Here is a 25,905-nt window from a genome sequence, read left to right on the forward strand (position 1 = left end):
GCTGATGTCATCCACTCCTTTATTGCAGTTAAGTCCAAAAATCGCAGGGAAGTCAAGTAAGCTGCAGGTCCCATGATCAATCTCAATCCATTACTTGGCAAAGTACCCTTAAAACACCAAATGAGTTACAGAGAGTCTTGAAACACAGTCCTGGACATTGCTTACATGGGCCTTGGATCAGTACAGCTCACCACCTCTCACACAAATCAGCTTGAATAGGAATTTTTTTTTTAGTTGCAGATGGTACAACATCTCCTGCTGCTGAAAAACTACAACCCACTTACTGTGGCAGAGCTCTGAGACAGCTCTGGACGGACTGTGATTAGAGAGGCAGGTGAGGATGAAAGACTGGGTGGCAAATTTATATAAAAAAAACATTTAAAATGTTTAAAAAAAAATCACTTCCTATCCTTCACTGTCTGTCTATAATTCCAGAGTTCCTGGATAACCTGGAAGACAAAAAAAGAATATGCCACATGAACACACACACACAAAAAAACATACCTGTCCCCAACACAAAAGTTTACATTCTAAAAATCAGTCATTACCGCACCTTGGCATCAGCCACATGGAACGTATTCTTCACAAAGTTTTCAAATTTGGCCTCTACCTTGGGCAGATTCACTCCCTGAAATACAAAAGATTGCTTGAATAAGAACCAACAGAATGGGAGTGTCAACATAGCAGTTAAAGTTGTGATGGATTTGAACATGAACAAATGGAGTTCAAAAACTGTAGTTCCCCATTTCCTGTCACAACAGCAGAAATCTTAAGTCTAATAAAAATGTGCAGCAATATAAACGGGTCAAAATATTTTGTGTAGGAGATGTGAAGCAGACCTGACTAAAAGCTAGAAGTGTGATCAACGGCCTGTAAATCAAAACTGCTCACAAACCTTCTGAACTGAAGCAAGTAACTTAGCCTTGATCTCATCCAGAGACAAAGCAGGTTTGGGTGTCCTAGGAGTCTGCGGCTTCTTATCTTTGCCTTTAGAGTCAGGTGTCTTGGCCTGGCAGAGTATAGATTTTAAAAATAAAAATAAAAAAAACTACACTCAAAACAGGCCACATACTGCACAACTGTTCTGAATGCCAGCAAGGCAATGCTGTTCTGGATGACAACTCCATATGTAAAAGGCTGACCTTAGCATTGGGTTTCCCAGCTGGGGTACTGGGGGTTTTTCCATTCTGGGCAGGTGTTTGGACCTTGACTGGGGTCTTCTTGGGCTGAAAAATAGACCAGTTGTTTACACAAATAACACATGAAGCACCAGCAAGTCTAACCACAGACAGGTCCCTTACTTTAACTGGAGTTTCTTCCTCTTCACTTTCCTCATCATCTTCATCCTCACTGCAAACACATTTCATTCCAGTTACATTTAAAAATAAAAATAAAATTGCCATAAAACTACCACCTAATGCTAAAACCACCTAATTATTGACTGCTATACTCAAAATGGAGTAGTAAAACTCAGAAGCCCCAACAAATGCCCAAACTAATTACTCTAAAAGATGAACTGAGAACTTGGTCTAGTCTGGATTTTGGTTTAAAAATTCTGTAGTGAGCATTAATTAGAGCAGCATTAGTAAAATTACATTACAACCAAGTGCACCCTAACCCATTTAAAGCCAAACCCGCTTGAGGCACAAATTTACAGGTTCCCCGTTAGGCGCCGACACAGTGTCCAACCACGACTTAATTTAGGTAGCACACAACACCCATATTCAACCTTATATAGAGATGCTACGTACTCATCTTCATCTTCCTCATCATTCTCTTCCTCCATCTTCATTTTTTTCTGTGGCAAAAAAAAATTTGTTAAATATGATGGTAAAAACAGAGCAAAAAATGTGTTACTGTGATTTAAAAAAAAAAAAAAAAAACAGTACCTGCTAAACATCAAAAGTATAAGAAGGGAATAAAACCCAACCTGAGATTTGGATGCTGTTGGAGGGGCAGGTCTTTTGGTGGATCCTTTCACCATCTCCTCTTCCTCTTCATCATCATCATCCTCATCAAATGACTGATCTCCATCCATCACTAGAATAAAAATGTCACTAGATTATACAAAGAACTGCACAGACTGAGGTGGTAATATGCCATTACCCACCAACCAGAATTATCACTGGTGTCTGTTCAACCAATAACCCTGGCTAACAAACAAAACCCACAAACCGACCCATACGTTTCTCATTAAATATTTCCAATATAATTCTTCAAGAGAGTGAAGTAAAACAACTTCGTGCGTCCAGCTTCTAATTGACCCACGTTCACCTGCATCCGCAGTTCTTAATTCAGGTTGGGTATTCGAGAACGGTTACTTACAGACAAGGTGCTGGCCACTGATGTGAACTGGTCCAGAGCCAGACTTCAATCTGAAGACAGCTGGTGGGGTGATTTCAAACCCACCCAGAGAGACCTGTAACACAAAGAATGCATTAATTAAAACAAATACTCTCTCTACATGGAGAAATATGAGTCAATACTGAAGTGTTTCCAACAAACATCTCAAATATCTCCAGACTACTCCACACTTTAATGACTACAATTGTACAGAAATATCGTGACGCTGCACTTTCAAGAGTCTTAAACCGCTAAAGGCTACAAGTCACCAAGGCATCAGAGCTGTTCACGCACTCGCAACCAGTAACTTACACTGGGTAGGGTGGATGGCTTCAGTGTGGCCAGCACCGCCTTGACCGTCTCACCATCTTTGTCCCGACCCTCCACCTCCACGATGTGCAGCTCATCCTTTGTACTGGGGTCCACACACACCTGCAAATGAGCGGGTTTAGAGCCAAATACTGCTCGACAATGCAACACCCAACTGTCCAAACAATAACCTCACTGCTCGAGAAAGACTTTCTGAAAGTTCTGCCGAATGTGGAAACAGGACTTCACTGGAAGGTTACAGAACTCACCATCCTCAAGGACAACTGATGCTGAAAGTCATCATCTGAGGGGTTGAACACAACCTCCTTTCCAGCTTTCAACTCGCAGCCTAAGAGAAGAGGCCCGGGAAATGACAATGAAAGTTATTTTTATTCTTTCAGTACATTCAATCAAGATTTCCCCCCCCCTCCAACATCAATATTGGCGCAGGGGGGGGGGTTAGCGGTTCCAGAAACATCGCGTGGACACGTGTGCGGCCCGTACTTTCCCGTGTTTAAAAGCCGCCACCTCATTGGTTCAGAGGAGTCACGTGGGTGCAGAGGGCCAGTCAACGTGAACGCTTACGTTCTTGCGTTTGCCTCGTGCGCTTATTAAACGCTATTCTGGACTCGTTAGCGCTCAATAATTGTTCACCTACAAGTAGCACATCTACATGTTGTAATGTTGTAACACCCGAGAAAACAAACCGGGAAAAAAAGAACCTGAAGCATCTCACTACTAGAGTCTAGACTGGAGAAACATCTTACGGACGGCTACAAAATTAAAAAAAAAAAAATAGTAGACAGGCATTTATAATAATTAGTTAAAAAGTTGGTAACACGTTAACCAGCAGAGAAATTTCCCAAAGACATTATGCATAACCCGTGAACTGGCAGTAGAGCACATGATGGAAGGCCCAAGATGAAGCCATGATGATCTTTGGGGTTCCACACGTGTTCAGGAGCAGCATGCAACTCCTCCTGCCAGGCCGTTATTATCTTCACAAAAACCTCCATCTTACACTCACTGCAGTTAAACACTTACTCGATTATACATAATTATTTTATGCAGCTTTTAAGTTTAAAGATGGAACAAGAAGATGATCAAGAAGCTAAAAATCGGTCTCATCATGCTAGAAAGAGGCGTTAGCAGCTAAATAAAGAGCAAATACCAAACGCAAATCAGGAAGCATATCCTAGGAGACACGACGTAGTTAGTGATTTTTGTTCTGGAATAATTATATCTGACTGTGTGTGTGACGTCACATTACACCGGACAGACTGGGTTTTTTTTTTTTTTTTTATTATAACCGTTACCTTTTTAATCACAACGCTGTTCTTACCATACAGAAAGTTCTGAGGATCCATCTGTTCAATGTCTGTATCGTTCATTCTCGTTCACAGCACGCGGCGACGACCACAAATGGACCCTTCCACCCCACGGAGTCTCACTAACATGCTTCGGATCCTAAGGACACGCCCAGAATGAGAATGCGGGAAGAGCTTGCTCATTCTCAACCAATCATAGGAGATGATACTTACAGGTCACCACAACGAGGCGGAGCCGTCAATGTATGTCTTTTGTGATTGGATCGAAGATGAACCTTCACTTTATTGCGCGAGGAAATCAGTCTTTGGATATTAAAACGTCAAATGGCCGAGAGCGGCTGCCCGAGTGTATAATTCACACAGATCCACATTTGTTACTGGGGAGACAGAGGCTGACATAGGTCACATGATGTATAAAGAGATTCAGACCACAATTTAATTTAAGTTAGGTGTAAAAGAATGTGGGGCGAGGCGACCCGATCGGATGTTTCATCAACTAATGTGTGCCCCGCTATTGTATTTCTGTAAAACTACTGTTAATTACCAATTCTTCCCCCATGCCAGACAAGTTATTACATCATATAATATTTTGAATAAACCATACAACTGAAATCTTTTTTTTTTTTTTTAAAACGTTTATTGTTACATGATTCAACATTCTTCTTATAACATCTCAGCAGTAAAATAAAGATTTTCTGTCTGTCTGTTTGTCTGTCTGCCATCCAGGAGAGGTGAGGTGTCTGTGGTTCCCTGTACATATCCTGTAAAAATATAGCAACAGACTTTTTTAACCTTTGGATTGCATACAACACAGAGAACTGCGATTCAGCACTGAGTTGCAGTACCACCATGTGTTACACTATGGTTTTATTCATTTTCCTCTTGAAACTTCATATTAAAGAGAAACAAAGTTTTTGCTTTGAAAAGGACTGAATATGAACCTTCATACTGCCTGTACCCCAATGTAACAATGAGCTGGAAGTATCCACAATATACTACAGAAATGCACATCTTGACACTTAAAGTCTCACTAGCCCCTGGTGCTAAACCACATGATTTTAGCAACTGTTATGCTCATGTTTTTAGATGAAAGGTCCACTCACTCTGAAACTTGCATGGAACAAAGATACACCATGGGAAGTGTCAGAAAGACTTTTAAAGACATTTATAATGCTAAAAACAAACAGTTACTCCAGTGCATGACTGCTGGACTTCCCATCGTAGAGGTATTGCTAATGAGGCTTTACTGTTGATCACTACGGGATGAGTATGGCATCTGAGGTTTCCTCGCAGTGGAGCTCGACCGTTCACCATTCATGTTTTTTTTCTCCATCATCTTCCCCACACAATGTCTCTGTTTGTTTATTTGATCTTTTATTTGATCAATATGGAGTCTCTGAAGGTCCATTCTCCACCCTGCCCGGTATGCAGCCAATGGTCAATAGACCGGTGAACCTATGGCTGATACATTAGGACTTGAATGCAATGGCAGGGACATCACAGTAAAACGAAACACACAGTGCAGACACAGGAGCACAATGTTTATATCACCATTGGAACAAAGACTCCCAGAAACAGAAAGTCATAGCATGCTTCCTATCATGTTTCAAAATAGCAAGTCAGTTGAATTGTCTTAATGTAGGGTAGATGACCATGAAATGGTCAACCAGCAGAGCAAGATTTTTGAAACACTCCCATAGCTGGCTGTTATCGTTTTAGTAGGAAAGGAGGTACTGAGGTCATATAAAACATCTCTCAATAAAATAAACAAGAAAACTACAACAATAAAACTAACAGATAGTGTAGTGTTATCAGAATGTTAGTGTTTCAAGGTGTGCGAAGGGGCATGCTTTCGTCCTTTTGCACATCAGTTTTTTCAGTGCTGTTTTACAAAGGGGTAACATGTAAAACGAAAGTGAATAATAAAAATAAAAATAAAAACAACAATAAATCTGTGTTTAACAGGAGGTGTACACACTGCAGACCTGCACACCTCAAAAGCTATACACTACCACATGGGCTGTGCGCACATGTGACAACATATTAACTAGACATAAGAGATAGAACCTGACTGTCAAAACAAAACTGTTGCTTTTTTTCTCATTTGTCCATATTGTCCTTCTGTCACAAGTAAACTGAAATGTTAAATTATCGCAATAATACAATACTGGTAGATGCCTTCCAAAGACTAATACATGCACGAAAGAATTACAGAGGAACACAGCACTTAATTCTTAAACACAGGGTTTAACAAAGTTCATCTGACTTTGTAATAACAATTTTCTCGTCTGACCACACCATTCAGCTCAGTGATGGGCCTTCTTAATCTGTCTGGGCTGCATAAGAGGAAAATCAGCCCACCCTGCTAATGGTACAATTCAAATTTCTACACAAACAGTGTAGAAAAGGAGCTGAATAGATGTTCAGAGGCCTCTATAGATAAACAGTTATTCGCTCAGATCCAGTGTACTTTCGAACGTCAAGCGCAAGCGCCAATGTAGAACCCACTTTTTTTGAACACCGAAATTAAAAGTTTTCTTTAAGAAATTTTTAAAAACTTTTTTTTGCATGCTATGGCCACTAAGCTTGCCATCACATTACATCTGCCTTTACTATGGTGTCCGGTGCAGTAGCAACTCTATCCATGGCTCTGTTCAGTGTGTTCAGCACACCGCTCAACATCTCAAAGGCAGACAGATGCAAGAACAGACAGAAGAGGGATAGCAAGAGGGAAAACAAGGCCATTCCAACATTGAAACATTATCCGTAATGACAACAACAGAACAAACAGCAAGGCTTCCTTAACTGTGCAATCCACAAAGACTCACAACTAAGACACAGACAATACAGGATACAGCAAGGACCAAATGATAGCATGTGTTACATTTTTCTCTCACAATAGTTCAAAGGCCAAAGTCTGCATCAAGCAGAGTGTTTATATATTAAAAGTTCCTCTGTTTAGAACATGCAATCCAGTCTGGTAACAAGAATGAAGAAAACCTGGGGAGAGGACCCCCCCAGAGGTGCAGTTCCTTCTCATCACAAGTAGGCGGCGCCAAACAGCTGAGGTTACAGGCAAGTAGAGAGAGCCTCAGAGGTGCAATTCCAATCGTCACAGGTAGAGGGAGACAAAGAGTTGCAGGTCCTGGTAACTACAGGCGGTAAGCGAGATGGAGCCGAGTGTTCATGATGCCTCTGGCAGCCCGTAAGATGCCGTGTATCACGCCTTTGTGTCCCTCATAACATAACCAGGCTGTGGTGGCTGGGAACTGCGCACACTGACAGACGTAATAGTCTCGCATTCCACACTCACACACACACATACACGTTATTCAGACAGACCAAAAACGAATCCAACAAATTCACTCACATGAGACACTGGACATTCCGATTCTCACATATTCATAAATCATCATGTACACGTGTTCACGTCCTCTTTTCTATAAAACATTCTCAAACAGCTGTAGCGACCTCATCATGTTTTCATCCTAAAACAGAAATAGGAACAGAGAAAGAGAAACGCACGTTATTTCGTTCAAATAAAAGATTCATCTGATTTCTTTGTGGAGGAAAGAAAACAAACGTGTGTTGCAGTTTACAGAAAGTGCCACAAGAGGCCAGTGTAGCGCAACGGAAAACGGAATGAAAAGGTGAAAACTGAAGGCCCGCCATACAGAATACATACAGACTACACACACACACACACACACACACACACACACACACAGTCTGAAGCCGTTTATCCCAAGCTGGGTCGCGGTGAACCGGAGCCTAACCCGGCAGTGTAGGGAGCAGAGCTGGGCGGGCACACGCACCCAGGACGGGATGCCAGTCTGTCGCAAGGCACCCCAAGCAGGACTCGAACCCCAGACCCACCAGAGAGCAGGACCTGGCCAAACCCGCCATGCCCTCATACAGACCAAGAAAGCAAAAAGACATGAAAAAATAAGGGCAGAAAAACAGGTAGAAAAGCTTACCTCTTGACATGCCAGAATGAATTCCTCTAAGGTAACGACTCCGTCTTTGTTTTTGTCCATTTTCTAAGAGAGCGGTGGAGAGAGACGGTAAGAGTTTCACTGAGTGAAGGTGAGCATAGCAGAGCTTACATATGCGGCACTAGGTAAGGGCTGAAATATAATGTGACTTATGTTATGGTACTGATGACATGTCTTGAAACCCATATGGCAGGGAAACACAGCTTTATAGAGCAGGTTATGTTTTGTAATTGACAGCATGGCACATGTGTGATTGGAAGACTGACCTGGAAGAAAGCATCCACGTGCTGCTTTGGCACATCACCCTTTAGAGCAGGGTAGGTGTACTTCCCCATCATGTCATAAATGGCTCTCACTATTTCTGTCATTTCCTGCAACACAATCATTTATGTGCATGTGTGCACATACACCACACAAAATCACTGATAGTCCCACATGTCAAATAGTGTCATGTATGAAGCACAAATGCAATTGTACAGTGTTTGTTATTTGTTACGTTACAAACACAAACCCACCTCTTTGTTTATGTAGCCATCTCTGTTGATGTCGTACAGGTTGAAAGTCCACTGTAGCTTCTCTCTAACAGAACCTCGCAGCAAAATAGACAGGCCCATAACAAAGTCCTGAGATATTTAGGATGGGACGAAAGAATGATTTGAACACAGACTGTGGTTCTGATCCAGATTTTGCAGGGTCATCAAACCTAGCACTTCCAGGATTACATGAAGGACACAGTGTATCAACTGAGGGCAATAAATACAGCTTGTTCTTTTGGGTAAATTTAATTTAAATAATCCAAAATATAAATAAATGGAATCTGAGAAGCTGCCAAAAACATAGTAAATAATACCAGTATGTGGAAACAAGTTCAGATCAAAATATAACAGAAAAATAGAAGCAACGATTGAGCAATGAATGGCTGACTGTTTAACTGCCTAATTGTCTTTGAAGAGACTGGTTACCTCAAACTTGATAGAACCGTTGTGTGCAGAGTCAAAGGCATTGAAGAGATAGTGAGCATAATTACTTGCATCTGCAGGAAAAAGGTTGTTATGCAACAGATTTTGTACAAAATATTTTTGTCCTACAGGCATTTTATTGGCATAGTGTAAGCATCAAAAAAGTTAATACCTTCATAAAAACTTAATACCTAAGTAACATAAATGAATCACTCTGAAGCATTAAATGACTGGATGGCTTTCCTTGTAATTTTTTTAAATCAAGTTAATAATTTTACAGTAATGATTTACGTTGTGGATGTAATGTAACACCATTCTAGGAAAAGAGAAACATAAATACATGAAAACATAAATACTATATAAACTTACAATGCATAAAATTAAGTGGTGTATTAAATTGTTACCATAAATATACAGTCTTCACCTCTATTTACTTATTCTGCATTGAAAGACATAGAAAACAATATTACAAGCAATACCTTAAAAGTTATAGCTAATACATAAAACATTTCATTTTGAAATGGTTGTTTATAAGCCGACCGTGCTTCACACCTTCTAAATGGACTGAAGAGGTTTATGTCTTAGATTCTGGTTCGTGGAGGGGTAAACCATTAGCGATGTGTAGGTTGCTTGCAGACTGGGTCAGATCTTTTAAAACATGCAAATATTGTTATTAGAATAAGTCTGAGTTCTGTCTGTTTCTTACCTCCATGGGGAAAAAACTGGGCATATATGTGTTTAAACGTTTCCTCATTCACCACACCACTTGGGCATTCCTAGTGGGAGAAATAGACAGAGACCACAGCTGGATGTTAATGTTAATAAAGAGGGCACTGTATAGAATGACCACACACTGTCTTGAGCTACTTCTGCTCTTGTTCACAAAGACCGATGGATATGCAGTGACGACACTAAATTTGACTCCTTACATTATGGGGTGTGGGGTAAGTGCTGTCAAGCCGAATGCAACTTACGGCAACCACTCGCATGGTTTTCACGGTAAAAGTAAGGAAGTCATTTACCATTGCCTTCTTCCAATTAGGGTAGACCATGCAACCTCTGCACACCACGAGTTGAATTCAAACCGACTACCTTTGGTAGCTGGACCTTCTGGGCTGAGCTGCGCACTTGGATGAAGGTTTGAATGCAGTGCAGGGTTTTGTTGAATTTACAAGTTTTGTTTGTGCTTGCAATCCAAAAACATTAAAAATGGCAATGGTAAGCCATCACCATACCCTCCCTTACCCTGGAACCATGCGAGTGGACACTATGAGTAGAATTTGACTCAAAGATGCTTTTTCTCCCTACATTATGCTAAGAAGAAACTAGATAAATAACATGATGTCAGCTATATTTACTATGATCATAATAAATTTGATTTTCTGAAGAATACACACACTAGGATAGGTTATTAATAGCTTTGACTGCATAAATCCAGAACTGAATGAGCAATTCATGGAGCTAAATGACTGACAGTTGTTTTCATGTGTCTTCATTTTCATTTGATTTATGTGCTTTTTATTTAAATTATTTTTTTTTCCTTAGGGATGATGGGAGAAGAAATATACAAATATACACTTTAAGGAAGTGAAAATATATTTAAGATATATTAAAAATATGTCTTCATTGATGGCATTACACTAATTTTGTAGTAACTGGTGTGCAGACTTTGTGTTAGATTCACAGAAGATATGCAGGGTTTTTAGTAACTTTACAGAGAAAGCAGCAGAAACAGAACTAAGGAAGAGAGTGGAGGGGAAATAAAATTACAAACAGCAGGGAGAACAGTATGAGCCTGAAAATATATGAGAATGAGCTTAAGACAGCAGTAGTTAGCTGATTTGATCATTACGATCACTAAAATGGAAGTACTGTGTTTATAGTTCTGATTCAAGTTTGTAATATTTTATATAGTGCGTACATAAAGTAAGAAAAATAAATGTTTAAATTATCAAAAGTACAGAGAAATAATGGGCATTGAAGGGATTCTACATATGTTCAGTACTCACAAAGAAGACACAGTAAAGGTAAGAAAATGAAAGACAGCAAAAAGAGAAAACATAAAGGATGCACAGCTAGTTAGGTGCTGCCTACATTCTTGAAACCCCGGTACAGCACTTGTAGCTCCCTTTTGGTGAAATTTGTCTGGGCCTCCAACTGCTCCAACCCCTCAGGTCGGTGGCATACCATGGTCATCTCCAGTTCATCATCCACCTTATCTGTATAGAGATAGGAGATGTGATTTGTTTGAGAGTGTCCAGTGGTGAGGGGTCAAGAAAGCCTCCTGAACCACATGGATCAATTACTTCATGAACGATTTACTGAGTCAAGTTGTTTTCTTCTTGCCCAGTGATATTCAGACTGCTTTATTGCACCATTGTAAAAATGTAGGCATCTTTTACTGCAAAGCCTCGACTTCCCTCTGAATCACTCTGGATGCGTAGAGGATTACTTAAAAGATAAAATCTTTTAAGTAGGCTATAATAAACCAATAAAATCTATATAAAAATTTTTGGGAATATATAGATATAATGTAACTCTTCCAACAGGACAATGAAATCCTTTATTAAGATACATATTATGTGAAGTGTATGTAAAGGTAAAGCTGGGCAAATCGTTAAGACATTTAAAGGTAACACAAGCTTTCAAACTGTGTTCTATATACAGTATTTTAAGTAAAGAGTATTGGTATTGGACTAATTGTTTGTACTTCACAAATTGTATGTCTGCATTTGTGTCTCTCTCTTTTGGTAAAATGCACTTTTGTATACTTTGAGTTTTATGTCAGTTTGGGCAAAAGGCAGAGTATGCCTTGGGTGGAGGATGGCAGTCCTTTGCAAGGCAATCACACTCGCACACATTTTTACTGACACATACACACACACCAAGGACCAATTCCGAGTCACCTTTTTACCTGAAACACATGGCTTTGAACTGTGGGAGGAAACACATGCAAGCCTAAGCAAAACATGCAAACTCTTCACAGACTGAGCTGAATTCAAACCCACTGCCCAAGAGGCACCAGTACTATCATCCTGCCGTCCATTTAAAAATAATATGGATGTTTATTGTATCCCTTAATACACGATGTTTGCAGGTGGTTAGAAGTCGACTGTGAACAGCATGAATAATGAGGAGAAGAGGCCACAGCGAGGAGCTCCAAGCGGCTCGTGTTTGATGTTGACAGGATATGAAGCGTTAATGAACTTAATCCTTTCTTTAACAATACTGTTTCCATCATGTGCTTCAAAGCATTTTGATTTATATATGTTCATTACATACCATTTCATACATGCTTTCTCAACTGCACACATGACCTTGCAGCTATCCACTGGAGAGCCAGGGGTAGTTGCTCAGAGATGGACTAATGTTATGCTGAAAAGCTGCACTACTGAGTCATGCTGTATTACTCCAGTGAAATAAACATTCCGTTTTAGACCTGGGGCTAGCCTAGAGCTTGATGTATAAAACAAACAAGTAAACATTTCAGGAGCAGTTGTTTGCTTCTGTGAAGACAGAATTTTGGATGCCAGTGCAGCAAAAAGTAGTTTCAAGTCTATTGTTCACTGGTGTTTAGCCAGGTGTAGCCATATGCATAGGATTTCCTGCAAAATGGAATTGCAATTAAGTTTATTTATGAAACAAGCAGATTGTAGGATTCATACTCTTGATCCTCACAACAGAATTTGTTTTTCATATTCATATTCTCTGTTTACCACAGTATGAACCATGCCAGCAAAGCAGAGGCACACTGAGACAGAAACCCACACACACGCACATTCCCAGGGCTGATGGTTAGCTGTCAGAACAGGAAGGAGATAGAACAGAAAAGCAAGGGGGCGGGGTCATGCCCAAAGAAATTTCTACCCAAATGAATAAAAAATGAGAGCAATCGAGCTACGAAAGCTACCTATAGCCGTCCATCACTCAGCAAAGGGTGGAGTGCACCCCTCAGGCACGTGCTCCATCAGCAACTCTCTGCAGTACAGATAGAACAAGACCTACTCTCTGGACTCACTATGTGTTTAAATTCCCACTGCAGATTGGTTTGTCTGTCTGCTTTGCTGAATGTGTACCTATATACTTTTCGTTGCCTTCACTGTGTCTGCCAAGTCATTGTACATTGGTCGCTCAGTGTGTTCAGGTTGTTTAGATTTGTTGTGTTATGCACAGGCGTGGTGTAGTGCCAAGAGATTAGTGTCAGCATAAGTAGGTCTTTGAGTCTAGTGTCAGAATTTTTGTGGAGAATGTAGATTTGCCATGATCTATGTGATATCTATGATTCTGCTCCACATTCCCTCAGGAAATATCCTGATTTTAAAGCGTTGGCAGTATCCAGCATTAAGCACATTGCTCATCAATGTTACTAATCAAGCTAATGTTGATTATGCTAATGAAGATTATGCTAATGAACATCATGTTAATCAACACTGTTCCTGGGGATTATGCAGATCAGGATTATGGGGATGAGTTTTAAGGATATTAAAATGATACATCTGATACGTTTAGAGTGCTATCATGAATTTGTTGGCAATGTGTTAATAAGAATGAGTGTAATGTAAGTTTGCAGAATATATATATATGCAGCACTACTTTAATCATATGGAAACAAAATGTTGCTCTGCAGATGCCACATTGGTTTCACGAAATTCTTGTAAAAACATCCGTTGCAAAGAAACTAACATGTAGGCTAACAGGCCAAAATAGTACATCAAAAAGTGGTTTCCATGCAAAAGATGAACCTTAGCACATTCATCAAGGTAATTGCAATGAAAGAGTATATGACTGCATGCTACGTTAAACAAAGGGCCGATGTTCGAGACAAAGTTTGTGCAGCTTTCAATTGTATGATGGTAAGAAATGGTAAGAAACCTGATCAATGTAGTTTTGGTTAAACTTCTCTAGTTTTAGTCAACAAACAACAGCATCATTTAAAGAGACGTAAGAGGACCTAAGACAAATAGTTTTAAGCTTTCGCAACTAATGAAAGTTCCACTTTCACAAGCAACCATGTCTTATACAGCTATCATTTACATTTTTTCATAGAGCTAACATTTTTCTCCAAAGCATTACAACATCACATGATAAACTACTTATAAGAGTTTTTGTATTTAAACAGCAAGGTCATTTTACTGGAGCAATTTAGAGTAGATACCTTTGCTTAAAGGTACTACAGCAGTTGGTGGGCTTTGAGCCCAAGTCCTTCAAGCCCAAAGTAGCTTTTCTTACCACTATGTTACCTGCTGTCAACCCTCCCCAATTTCAGCTTCAGTATAGTAGGTCTTGTACATGAATAAAAAATGAGAGCATTTATGTTGGTTTATTCTAAATGCATGGTCCTTTAATTGATAAAAGATCATAGATGTTCTGATGAAAAATTAATCTCAAACCATCGTCATGCTTCACAGTTCGGAAAAGGTTATTTTGATGCTGTGCAGTGTTTAGCTATTATAAGATATAGTTGTTCTGGACATAGCTTAAAAGATTCATATTGGATTCATCTAACAAGAAAGTTGTCAGTATGGTCCATGAGTTTTTGGAAATCTAAGTATCAAAAAAATGAAAAACTTTGTGTATAGGGTACTTAGAGAGAAATGAAGTATAGTGAGGAAGAAAATGGAAGTACACCAAACACTGGGAGTATACTAAAGACTATTAATTTAGATCTTTCCCTTTCTTTTTTATTCCAGTTGTTTTTTTTTAAACTCTTTTCCCATCTGTGTCTCTTTCACTTCTGATCCCACATTTCCCCTTTCACCCCTCTCACTAGTATAATGTCCTGACATTTTGAGCTGTTTCCTGTTGTCATGGAAACAACCAGACAAGATACATGATTTTATTGTACCAAAAAGAAATAAACATTCACTGAAAATAGAAAGATATGTTGTTTTGTTTTTGCACTTGAATAATAAAATGTGCATTTCAGATAAATGTGGTCATTATTTACTTGGCAAATTGATCACTTGCTAAACTGACCCCCCCCCCCTCCCCTGTAGAAAACAGAAATAAATGCTGCCATGGTAACAGACAGGAAGATGAGGGAGATGGATGCTGTCATAGTAACGAACAAGTAAGAGGGAGATGGATGCTATACTTGTAATAGATGGAATTATGAAGACAGTGCATATAGTCATGGTAACAGGTTAAAGAATGATTGATGCCAGGAAGGGACAGTGATGCCATTTTGATAGAAAACCTGTTTAAATTATCCTCCCAATCCCAATCATAAACACAAAAATAAATGTATTTTATTTTCATCTGAGACAAAATATAGTCAGTCAGTCAATCTCACAGTTTCTTCAGAATTATTTTGGATAGATTCGTGGTCACACACATACAGTACTTTTTAACTGATGAAACTATCTTAAAGTCTAACAGAATGTTACAGAATTTATCAGAAGGTAGATTGAGCAGGAGGCTGTGCACTGTTATACAACTGAATGAAGCTTTTAACTCAAGCCCTTATAGGAACGCTCCAGTTTTTATGACTGGGTAAAATTATAACATTAATTTATATATTGGTGGCTTTGTGCATTGTTTCTGAATACAGTCCACTAGATGCACATATTATTTTAACATCTTCACTCAAAAAGTCATAACATTTTCTTCACACCTGGAGTTCCCATTGAGACTGGTCTGTTCTTCACCCAAAAATCTCCAAAAGTTGATTCTCCATTATGGCCATTATATCTAAAGAGGAGTGAAAGTATAATGAGGACCTGCATTTGTTGGTATCATGGCCAAGTCCTCAAGGCTCTGCCAGTCTCTCAGTATGGGAATAGCACACAGTTGGACCTGCTGGCCAGCCAGACAGGCCACTGCAACTGATAAAAGAGCAGAATCAGCACCTGACACCAATTCAGGCCTCTTGCTATGAAACCGCCAGCTGATTTTCAACTTAGGAAGACAGCTTCGATGTCTGGTCACCATCACAGAGATATCTCAAAGTTGGTTCTACTGTCTGAAGCTTCTACACAGTTCAACTTGTTGGCGCTTATACTCCCAGAGGAAGAATGCATGGAGGAGGCTAATGCAAGGATATACACTTGGATCTCAGCTGAAGGATACAACTGGGACTTTAACTATGTCACACACACACACACACACACACACACACGTCATCTGGAACCGCTTGTCCCATACAGGGTCGCGGGGAGCCAGAGCCTAACCCAGCAACACAGGGCGAAAGGCTGGAGGGGGAGCGGACACACCCAGGACGGGACGCCAGTCTGTCGCAAGGCACCAATTGGGACTTTAACTATGTCCATAACTATTTTTCATAAATTCATCCATTAAGTCACAATTAACAAAAACTTAATAATACAAGCATGCCTTGATTTACTCACAGGTTAGATTCTGTCCAAAAACATCAAATAAAGCCATAATGAATAAAAAAATTTGCTGTAAGACTTTTATTAATTTATTCTGTTTTCATCAACCGCATTTTTGGTACAAGTCACACTATTCCTCTATTCTACATGCACATGGCATAAAGCAGGAAAACATGGTTGGGATGCCCATTCATTTCAAGAGTTTTATGGTCTTTTATTAATCTGAGTCAAAATTGAAATTGTCTACTTTCAAACGACTGAAAAAGTCACCTCCACAACATTCTATTTAGTATGTTGTTTTCTGCTTTATACACACAAGATAGTTCTGAGTTCTGTCTGTGCATCTGGTGGCTGAGGAGTGTAATAGACTGTAAGGGGAGAATTAATGAAAATTTTTAGCTTTAAATAGTGATTACATGTCTTTTTTATGACTGAGGACACAACAAAACTGGTGATCAGGATGGGTGTGCATGTGTGTAGCATTTGTCAACATGTGGTCACTTTCTTTTTGCTTCATTATCTATATAATAAAAAAGTATAATAATAGACAAATACCCCAATTTGTTGTCTAATAGAGTAACGATAAACAAAAAAAAAAAAAAACATCTGAATAAAGTCAATCCTACACAGCTCTGCGAAACTGCCCACCTCATTACTTCTGTTTTATCTAAGTAAAATTTGCTGCCAGCTAATGGTATAAAGTAGAAACACTGGTCACGTTTGCCTGCCACACAACAGAGAAGCTTTATAAAAGAGAACTGGGAACAAAATGCAATTAAAAATAAAAGTCACTTAGATGGGGAACACCATCAAGGCTGTTACTGAGGCTGCAGAAAGGCCATCTAGATGGCTGTGGATTCAGTGAGGCGAGCTGTGGGTTCAAGGTAGTCATCATCCCTGGCTGGGTCACCTAAGCGAGGGCATCTGATGTTGACAGAATTGAAAGACCTAGCGACTCCAGGTGCATAACAAGATGTATGTCATAAACATTCCCTCAAGATGTTATTGCTCCGTTTATTTACTTACATACTTTTCTGTTTCACAGCATTTCTGATTTCTTTTAACAACTGTTATAGCTACAATTTCTAAATGTATTGTAATATTTCTGCTGTTTCATTGTATGTCTTTAATCTTTTCCAAACAAAATATGCTGTGTTAGAATATGGTGCCTAAGAGCTGTGAAAATGGTCATGGTGCATTTTCAGTCATTGTAAGTCTGTGAGTCATCCTCCCAGGGCAGCTGGGTTGGGGAACTGGTGCAGTCACAACATAGACTGGGAGCCCCAAGTAACAGTGGGGTGAAGACTAGACTGTGAGCATCTATTAAAAAGGGAGGCATTTTTATCTCTATACGGAGATACATTCACGTATGCACACACAAACACGATAGATAATTACATTCGAATTAACACACACATATAAAAATGTTCAAATAGCACTCACACACATGTGCAAACACCACTTACATACACTCCAGGCAGTGAGTCAGAACTGCCTTAATTGGTGCTTTTGCACTCATCAACTGAGACTCTGGAAAAAAGGAGGAAAGAGAGAGTGAAAGATACAGCTCTTAGAGGAAGATGGAGGGAGAGAAAGAAAAGCAGAGCAAAGAGCCAATCTGAGGGAAAGGAGCACAGAGGCAGAAGATCCTGTGATTAAAAAATATCATCCATTCAAATCTCAGCTTGTATCAGGAATGACATGGCAACTCTCTGAGATTCTCCTAAGACCTCAGAAATTGTCAGCAATTAAAAATCTCAGGTTATTGTTAAATTTAAGAAGTAGGATTGGATAAAGATCTGGTTACACTTGCTATAGCCAGTGTACATGAACTTGGAGGACCTGCAAAAAAACATGGCGAGAATGGAGAGTAGTGGATAAAAGACCTATTTGGAACGTGCTAAGTTTAAGTGTGGGAAACCGGGAAAGACAAGGTGGTTCTGGGATAAGATAGAAAGGACTGAGAGAAAGACAGAATTACTGTGAAAGAATGGTGAGATACTAATGTACTTAGCAGCAGATGAAAGACATCAATGTGAAATCCAGTACTCAGTATTCTATTCAATGTTCAGTTCACTTCTGTTCAATAATATACTTACACATTTTATTCCAAACACATGCAAGTGAAATATCAGCTTGGCTTGTTATATGACCACTACATCATGGTGAGAACAGTGTTTTCTAGAGAGGTAAATAGGTTGAAGCCTCAAAGCTGAGAGACTCCAGTATAGAACAATGCCATTTTGATCTCTTTTGGGTTGTGTAATCCAACCCTACCTTGAGCCAACCAAGCTCTTCAAATAGTGCCCAGTATACGCCCCACTATCTAATCTACTGTTAGAAACAGTATAATGGACTTCATGTATTTCTAGATCAGGGTTTCCTAAAATTTCTAGGCCGAAGGCCCCTTCAAGAATCAAATAAAATCTAAGGACGCCCCCAAGAAAAACGTTCTTAAATTCTTGAACAATAATTTTTTTAAAAGAAATATTTTCAGGTAACTTTGCTACAAATTTTATTCAGGTTCAGGTGGGAGATGCGAAGGCTGAAGTCCAATATGGATGAAGTAAGGGTGGTGTAGCCAGAATTATGTGTGGCCTTCAAAGTTGCTTAACAACAAATAAAGTCATTTTTGCTCATGTAGAGTAAAATGGGGCTTACCTAAACCTCTAAGTAGTTTTCTGTAGGTGTTATCTACCTTGTGGCTGTGGCTGTGGCTGTGGTTGTGATGGTGCGAGAGATATGGTTCAGCATCCTTCATGAAAAAAGCCCATCTCTCTTCAGTTATTGAACAATCAGCAGTCTGAATTATTGTATTTGCTGTTGTCTGTGATTTTTGTGTTAGCTGTTACTTGTCACTTTTTCCTACTAAGTTGGGCAAATTTCTATGAATAAAAAAGATGAAACGAAAGAAAAGAGCAAGAGAGGGGCATGTTTAAGCAGAGGTAGCATCAACAGCTTTACTTCTCTACGTGATGAAGGAGTTGTGAACCCATCCCCTCATCATCAGTGACCAAATTCTCCCCATTCAACCCCTCAATTCTACGTCTCCATGACAACAGTGATCCGGAGGCATAAGGCAAGCAGGGAAGTGATTTGTGAGCAGACTAATAACATATTGTACTCCACACTCATAGAGTAATCAGACACACTCGCACTTACTCATCCACAGAACACATGCTCACAGAAAATTCTCAAACTTGCTGAATCACTCATTCACAAAAAGCAAACGAGTGCACAAAGCGGGCCATCCCGAGCAACTGTTTTCTCAGATCTTTAATAACGGAAAGGGAAGAAGTCCAAAATGCACACCAACAAACACAACACAGAACACGGCAGCCTGAAACACATGTCTAATTATAGCGGCCTAAACTAATCCAGTCACCCATGTCTCCGTTGCACACCTGTGGCTTTGCCGGCTCAGCGGCGCATGGGCAGGTTGTTTACCTTCACTTGTGTCATATTGTGCCTCCAAACATAAACTATGATCACAGCCAGTGTTTGTGTGCTTAACAGCATGCAGCGAATTTATATTCAGTGTTTGTGTGCCTTAGGGAGGACAAAGTACATTTCGACTCAGTGTGCTCATGTGAGTGTGTACGAATGCGTGACTCCATTTTCCTCAGCGTTTTTCACTAAACGGAGATCCCAGTTACGCAGTCAGTCATTTGGTCAATCCATCAGTGCTGCTTTTCTGGCATGCCTAAGTGGGTAAATCTCCAAATCGCATGGTCTGTTTTCGCTAACGTACCTCTTGACGGTCTCCTCTGCTTGGTTTGCATGGTCAACGTGCCCACCACTGCGCCCATGTTGTCACCGTGGAAACCAGTGTGTTCAAACAGCCGTGCACGCGCTCCTCCTCTCCTCTCGTTCCGGCTTCCCCTCCACCTCACCCTCTCTGCTATCTCACTCCTGTTTTTCTCTTTGATTCTACCCTCCGTTTCTGCTTCTGCTTTAGCGTTCCGTGTGAACACAAAAGCACTGGATTTGTGGCTTTCTTTCTGCTTCTATCACAGAGATTCTGGCTGCTCCTGCTTTCCCTGTGCCCCTCCCTCCTTCGTCTCTCCCCTGTTCCCTGTTCCCCCTTGGTCTCTAACAGTCTTCCTCCCTCCCCTCTCTTCACTGCCTCTGCACCCTCCCGCCTCCGCCGTGGTTGAAGAAATGTTTGAGCGCTCCGTACCTTACTTTACTGGCTTTAATATCGTACACATACTGTTGTCTAGAGTCAAGCTCACACTAACCTCCATGGACCCTTTTCACCCATTTGCTCTCCTGGAGTGTGTGATCAGAATAGTTATGCAGCCCCCTCTCTCGCAGCGCTAAAAGCTTGCTGCTCGCATGCAACAAGGCCAGTTCATACCTCCATATATCAGTTTGCAAAGTTGATGTACAGGATCCCCAGTGTCGCAGCTGTGTGTGATTGGAGAGAGACACATGTTAGTTCAGAATGTGAAAGAGACAGCACATTTATCAGGATCTGCAGTCTGGCATGAACCTCAGCTGTAGTAGCTATAGGTATGAGTGATACCATGGCAGTCTTATTCCTATCTGCAGCTCTCTGGCCTTACATCATCAACACTTCTGGAAACACTCCTGATCACATATGTCTCTAAAATCATCATTTTCATTACATCTCAGTTCAGGCCGTGAATGTCTAAAAGCGACTCAGGAAGGGCCCCAAGACTTTATCCGGTTCTTTCCTTCGAACAGCAATAAAACCAAAGACAACAGTGCCAGGCATTTACAGAATTTCTGTTGGGACAAGAAAGACATCCTGTCATGACTTGTGGGTTTAATTTATTTGGGACACATTGCACAATTCAACAAAAACTGAATGGAATGTCAGTAGTCAATTAAACTGTATGTAATGACATTAGGAGGCTAATTCTGAGTGTAAATTGCTGTTGGCTGTAGGTAACCTAAAGAATTGCTTTTCTGTGTCAGTGTATATGTGTAAGACTGTGGACCTGAGTACTTGTGTGGGTTTGTGTGTGTAATTGTAAATACTGTTCTTTGAGCTACTGCTCAGCATCTGTATAAGAATTTTTCTTTTATCAGGGAATTTTTTATGTCTTACCCCTGGCACTTAACAGTCGCAGTAACTTATTACAGAGAGGCCTGTTGATGGTTTAATGATTAATTAACCCCCATGGAAAGAAAGCAGCTTGATTCACGTAGTCTGTCCTACTTTGGCATTTTGCTCATTATTTTATTGAAAAAATAAGTAATTCTGCTCAATCCAAATTCCTAGTATACTACACTTCTATGCTGAAAACTTGGAATAGTTTACTTTGTTGCTTATGGAAATAAACACATAAATATATGAATAGATTTCAAGCGCAGAGATGTGACTGAGAGAAATTAATGTAGTTGAATGGAATGTAGAGTGATAAAGGCTGAGAGAGACCAGAGCGGAACGCAGAGGTGAGATCACAGGGAGTATCTTAGAGGCAATGTGGATTTCAGTCCTAGCTTCTTTACTCAATATGGGTCAGAGGTTTACATCCCTTTGTCTGAGGCAAGGAGCCAAACATAAAAATCGTCACTTCAAGTCTCAGAAGGGTAACTGCTGCAAGGTTCTTCAGCAGACTTGCTTTGGTACAGCTTTAGTCCTAAAGCAAAAATGCACACAAAGTATACAGTTGTGAAGCATGTAAACTGCATAAAAATAAGGAAACACTAATGCAGTGCTGGGGGGGTGCAGTGGTGTGGTGGGCTTGGCTGGGTCCTGCTCTCTGGCGGGTCTGGGGTTCAAATCCCGCTTGGGGTGCCTTGGGATGGACTGGCGTCCCGTCCTGAGTGTATCCCTTACACCCTGTGTTGCCAGGTTAGGCTCCGGCTCACTGCGACCCCGCTCAGGACAAGCGGCTTCAGCCAATGTTGTGTGTGCGTAATGTAGTGCCTTACAATCAAAACTAACAAATTGTGAAGATTTCCCCATGATGATAATGTGCTACCCTTCACATTGTTTTTAGTCAGGGTTAGTCTTCTTCACTGGTTTGTCCCTCCCTCCTCTGCTCTCAGTCTTTCATCTCCCATCTCCTTCTGTTGGCTTTTCCTGAAAGGATTACCTCCTACCTCCTTCTCTCCCCTCAGGATGGGATGAGAGCAGTGCAGTAGTTGGCTGAGGCAAGAAATCTGCTCAAGCAGAGAAAACATAAATGGATGGAGGTGGTAGAATTGGAAGAGAAAAGGGCTAAAGATAAATATGAAGGTAAGAGACAGTTACACAACAGAGTTGAGGATTCACAGATAGAAATGCAGGATAAGTGATACTTAACAAGCCAGTAAGACAGGTTAAGTGTGTCATGAGATGAAGTAGAGTAAAAGAGTAATGTAGTTAGGACTGATCTGAGATGTTTTTAGACAGAGGGGTTCTAAGCGGTTAAATGAGAGCACAACAGGGAGTTGGTCAATTGTTTACCACATCCTGTACATAAATAGTATCAAACAGCATAACTGAAAAGGGGCAAGGAGTGGTTGAAAACTGAAGGTTGAGTTAGTCCTTGCCAGCCAAGAAACAACCTCTGGCAAGAGATTATTCAGATGTTATATCACACATTTCAGTGTATGTGTTCTGTGGCAGCAAAAGAACAGAGTTGCCCCCCTAGGAATTGGAGAAAAGCTACCAGGAAATGCAGGAAATGAAGCCAGTTAAATCACAGAATTGTCCTTAACCTTTCATACCATCAGCCTCAGCCTTCTATACCATCAGACTTGAGCTGCTCACATGCTTCATGGTGGTTTTGCGTGGTATTGGTAGTGAATCGATGTCTTTGTGGTAGAAAAGTCTGATGCTTACAAGCCCACTGATAGGATACAAGGACTCATTCTTTCCATTCCTGACCCCTCACTCTTAACTATACCTTACATGCTCAAAGCAGAAGGACATCAACAGGCTCTTTGCAGCAGAGATGTAGTCTAACTAAACATGTCAGCACAAAATTTCCCTCTTCTCCTTAATTTCTGTTCCACTGTGCATGATGTCACCAATGCTTTACTCCTGTTCAAGTCACTATCTGGCTGTATCTATTTTCAGTGTTATGTCCCCCACTGCCTTGGTCTCAGGCTCCATATATCCTACATATGCAACTTCTATACCTATACTTGTATCCCTGATTATCCTGTATTCACTGCCTCTCTTCATTGTTGCCACCATCTCTCTTGTTGTAGATCCACTTAAAGAGCTCACATACATTATTATGTGTAGAGTTTGTTTATTAGAATGATTAGTATGAGAACTACCAGACAAAGCTCCTCCCCTTTCATATAGGTCTCCTCCCTCTTGAAGAGCCCCACCCCTCTCCACCTCTTGTATAAATACATTGTGTTCACTCTGTTCCCCCCACTGTAATCAGTTCTGTAAGCCCAGGTTACATACAAACACAGTACTAATTTTATTCTACACAGATAGTAAAATGTACAAACATTGCCACACAAAGCCCTCACTCTCATACACTGCCTACCAGTACAACACTCAATAAAAAACACACATGCATGTCATTCTGGTACATCCAGATATGATTATTCTCATACACAGATATGACATACACAGTAACAGATCCATTCCGGCTGGTGGTGCTGTCAGTGCACTACCATTTGATTTGATGGGTGTGTCCATGACTCCTATGGCATGGAGTCATGGGATATCATATCTGGCATGAATCAGAAGGGGACGATACCCAGTATGCTATAGCTGACCTCTGCTGAACTTACATGCAACCGACTGTGCTGGTCCCTCATTGATTGTTATGTAAGTGAATCAGGAACTGCTCTAATATCAGATTTATAGGATTAATGGGAACTTTTTGCCAACTTTTTTCCTTTTTCATGAATCCCATCAATGTTTAGGCAAAGGTTACTGAAACATTCTAAAAGTCTACTCCCTTAAAGGTATTTTTGAAGAAAAGTTACCATGTCTCCAAACTTCAACAGAATTTTCTAAAGGGACCAATAGCATGATTTGTTTGATATCCTTTTCAGTAAGCTATTGTGCCTTATTGCATTGCGCTGTACATATTCACAGTCACGTACATTTACTGTCATTCTCATTCCATTGTACACCCATGCTGTTAGCGCATCACATTCATTTGTTAGATACTCACTCTTTCATATATCGATTCTTTCATTATGTACACATCCTGTTATATTACTCATTATATATTCATTCCATCACACACAACCCATCGCAGACTTAGTCTGGAACGCATTCCTATTACACACTCCCATCACATACTCATCCTGTTACATGTTGTACTACCAGATTCCGATACATTTATCATTGCACACACATACTCTGTCCACTCAAAGGGGCTCTCAGTGTCTAGAAATAAATACATATACACACCACACAGGTCCTACCTTTGCGGTAATTTACTTGTTTGGTCTGCAATGAAAAGGTTCCCATGACCACCCCCATCTCCTAGCCTGTGTCCCTGTATCTCTGTGCAGCGCTGCAGTGAGTGTCTGTTGTTCGCTTTGTCTACGGCAGAACTGAGGTACAGTACACTCTGCCGTCCTCCCTCTCTTTCTCTCGTTCTTTACCTCTCTCTCTCTCTCTCGTGAGCTGTAAGGGAGCACTTGTTTCATGTCCAATAACACAGAAAAATATTGTCTGACACATACAAACACACACAAACATCTGGATAAAAAGGGGCTGGCAGGAAAAGAAAGACAGGAGAGAAAGGTAGAGGGAAGGACAGAGTAAGTAAGAGAGGGAGGGAGGGAGGGAGAGAGGGAAGAAGAGAATGGTATCTAAGGTTTATGTAACATGCTGGAGGCTTTCTTAGATTAAAATTCTCTATTAAAGGTCTGACTTTTCTGTATCTGAGGTTAGGGCTTCAGTAGAAAACTCAAAAACAAGCGATGAGCAGTGTATCCTCCCTTGCTCCGGGTGTCCATTTTTCTCAGATCTTTTCTGTCTCTCATCTTAGCATTTTCTTTTTAAACCCTCTTTTATTTCTTCTGTATTTTGACAGTTTCTGGTAATTTTTTTTTTTTTTTTTTCAATTTAAAAAGATTTCAAGCCATGGATGTAATCTTAAACATCAACTAAACTATTTCATTTGTTGCTGTACAGAAAGACAACTAACAATGTTTAATGACATGCATGTTCCACTAAGACATCAGCTTGCTGAAAAACGAGGTCCCCAGTTACAGAATCTGCCAGTCTATTCATCTGTTTTCCATATGGAAGAACCTATGGGCTAAAACAGCTACTTTTGTGAAGTTAACAGTGTTACCTTGCCGTATAATGTGTGGCTTACTTAGCTATGCCATACAGATGGATTGAAAGGACTGTCGTTATTAGTATCTCCTTTGGTGCTTTGATTCGTCTTCCTTTCTTGTCTGCGACATTTCTCTATTTGTTCTGAGCATTACGTTCCATCTAAGAATATCAGTCATTCTCTTTTCTCTATTTGTATCCCCTTCTTACATGTCAGGGCTTTACTGGAATCTCCCTGTTATGCAAAACCACTGTCATCATAGACAAACAGATCAAGCATTTAGTTAATTATCTGATCTGTCAAATAGCACATTATTTGACAGACTTTTTCACCTTGTCTTAGCTAGTTTTACAACTGTTTGAAAACACCCACATTTCTATACCCAGCACAATTAGTATCTGCCTGGCTGAGCA

The 25,905-nt window shown here is 40.3% G+C and overlaps 2 protein-coding genes across 3 annotated transcripts; both read right to left on the reverse strand.

The window, feature by feature from the left end:
- Positions 1-5: 5 nt before the first annotated feature.
- npm1a (nucleophosmin 1a) lies at positions 6-4,129 on the reverse strand. Its single transcript, XM_018752268.2, has 11 exons — positions 3,995-4,129; positions 2,922-3,001; positions 2,656-2,775; positions 2,326-2,419; positions 1,931-2,040; positions 1,752-1,798; positions 1,302-1,350; positions 1,143-1,226; positions 896-1,009; positions 554-628; positions 6-449 (listed from the first exon to the last, which is right to left on the reverse strand). The coding sequence occupies exons 1-11, from the start codon at positions 4,041-4,043 to the stop codon at positions 399-401; spliced, it is 873 nt and encodes a 290-aa protein (XP_018607784.1). The 5' UTR covers positions 4,044-4,129; the 3' UTR covers positions 6-398.
- Positions 4,130-7,011: 2,882 nt separating this feature from the next.
- kcnip1b (Kv channel interacting protein 1 b) lies at positions 7,012-24,814 on the reverse strand. Of its 2 annotated transcripts, none has more exons than XM_018751624.2 (8): positions 24,627-24,814; positions 11,029-11,153; positions 9,641-9,710; positions 8,938-9,008; positions 8,491-8,598; positions 8,242-8,346; positions 7,958-8,020; positions 7,012-7,468 (listed from the first exon to the last, which is right to left on the reverse strand). In XM_018751624.2, exons 1-8 carry the CDS (start codon positions 24,682-24,684, stop codon positions 7,421-7,423), a joined length of 648 nt encoding a protein of 215 aa, XP_018607140.2. In that variant the 5' UTR covers positions 24,685-24,814; the 3' UTR covers positions 7,012-7,420. The 2 variants fall into 2 exon arrangements, with proteins under 2 accessions (XP_018607140.2, XP_018607139.1); XM_018751623.2 differs by lacking the exon at positions 24,627-24,814 and adding an exon at positions 20,017-20,312.
- Positions 24,815-25,905: the final 1,091 nt, after the last annotated feature.

The sequence above is a fragment of the Scleropages formosus genome, chromosome 4, assembly GCF_900964775.1.
Source record: "Scleropages formosus chromosome 4, fSclFor1.1, whole genome shotgun sequence".
Lineage (NCBI taxonomy): Eukaryota > Metazoa > Chordata > Actinopteri > Osteoglossiformes > Osteoglossidae > Scleropages > Scleropages formosus.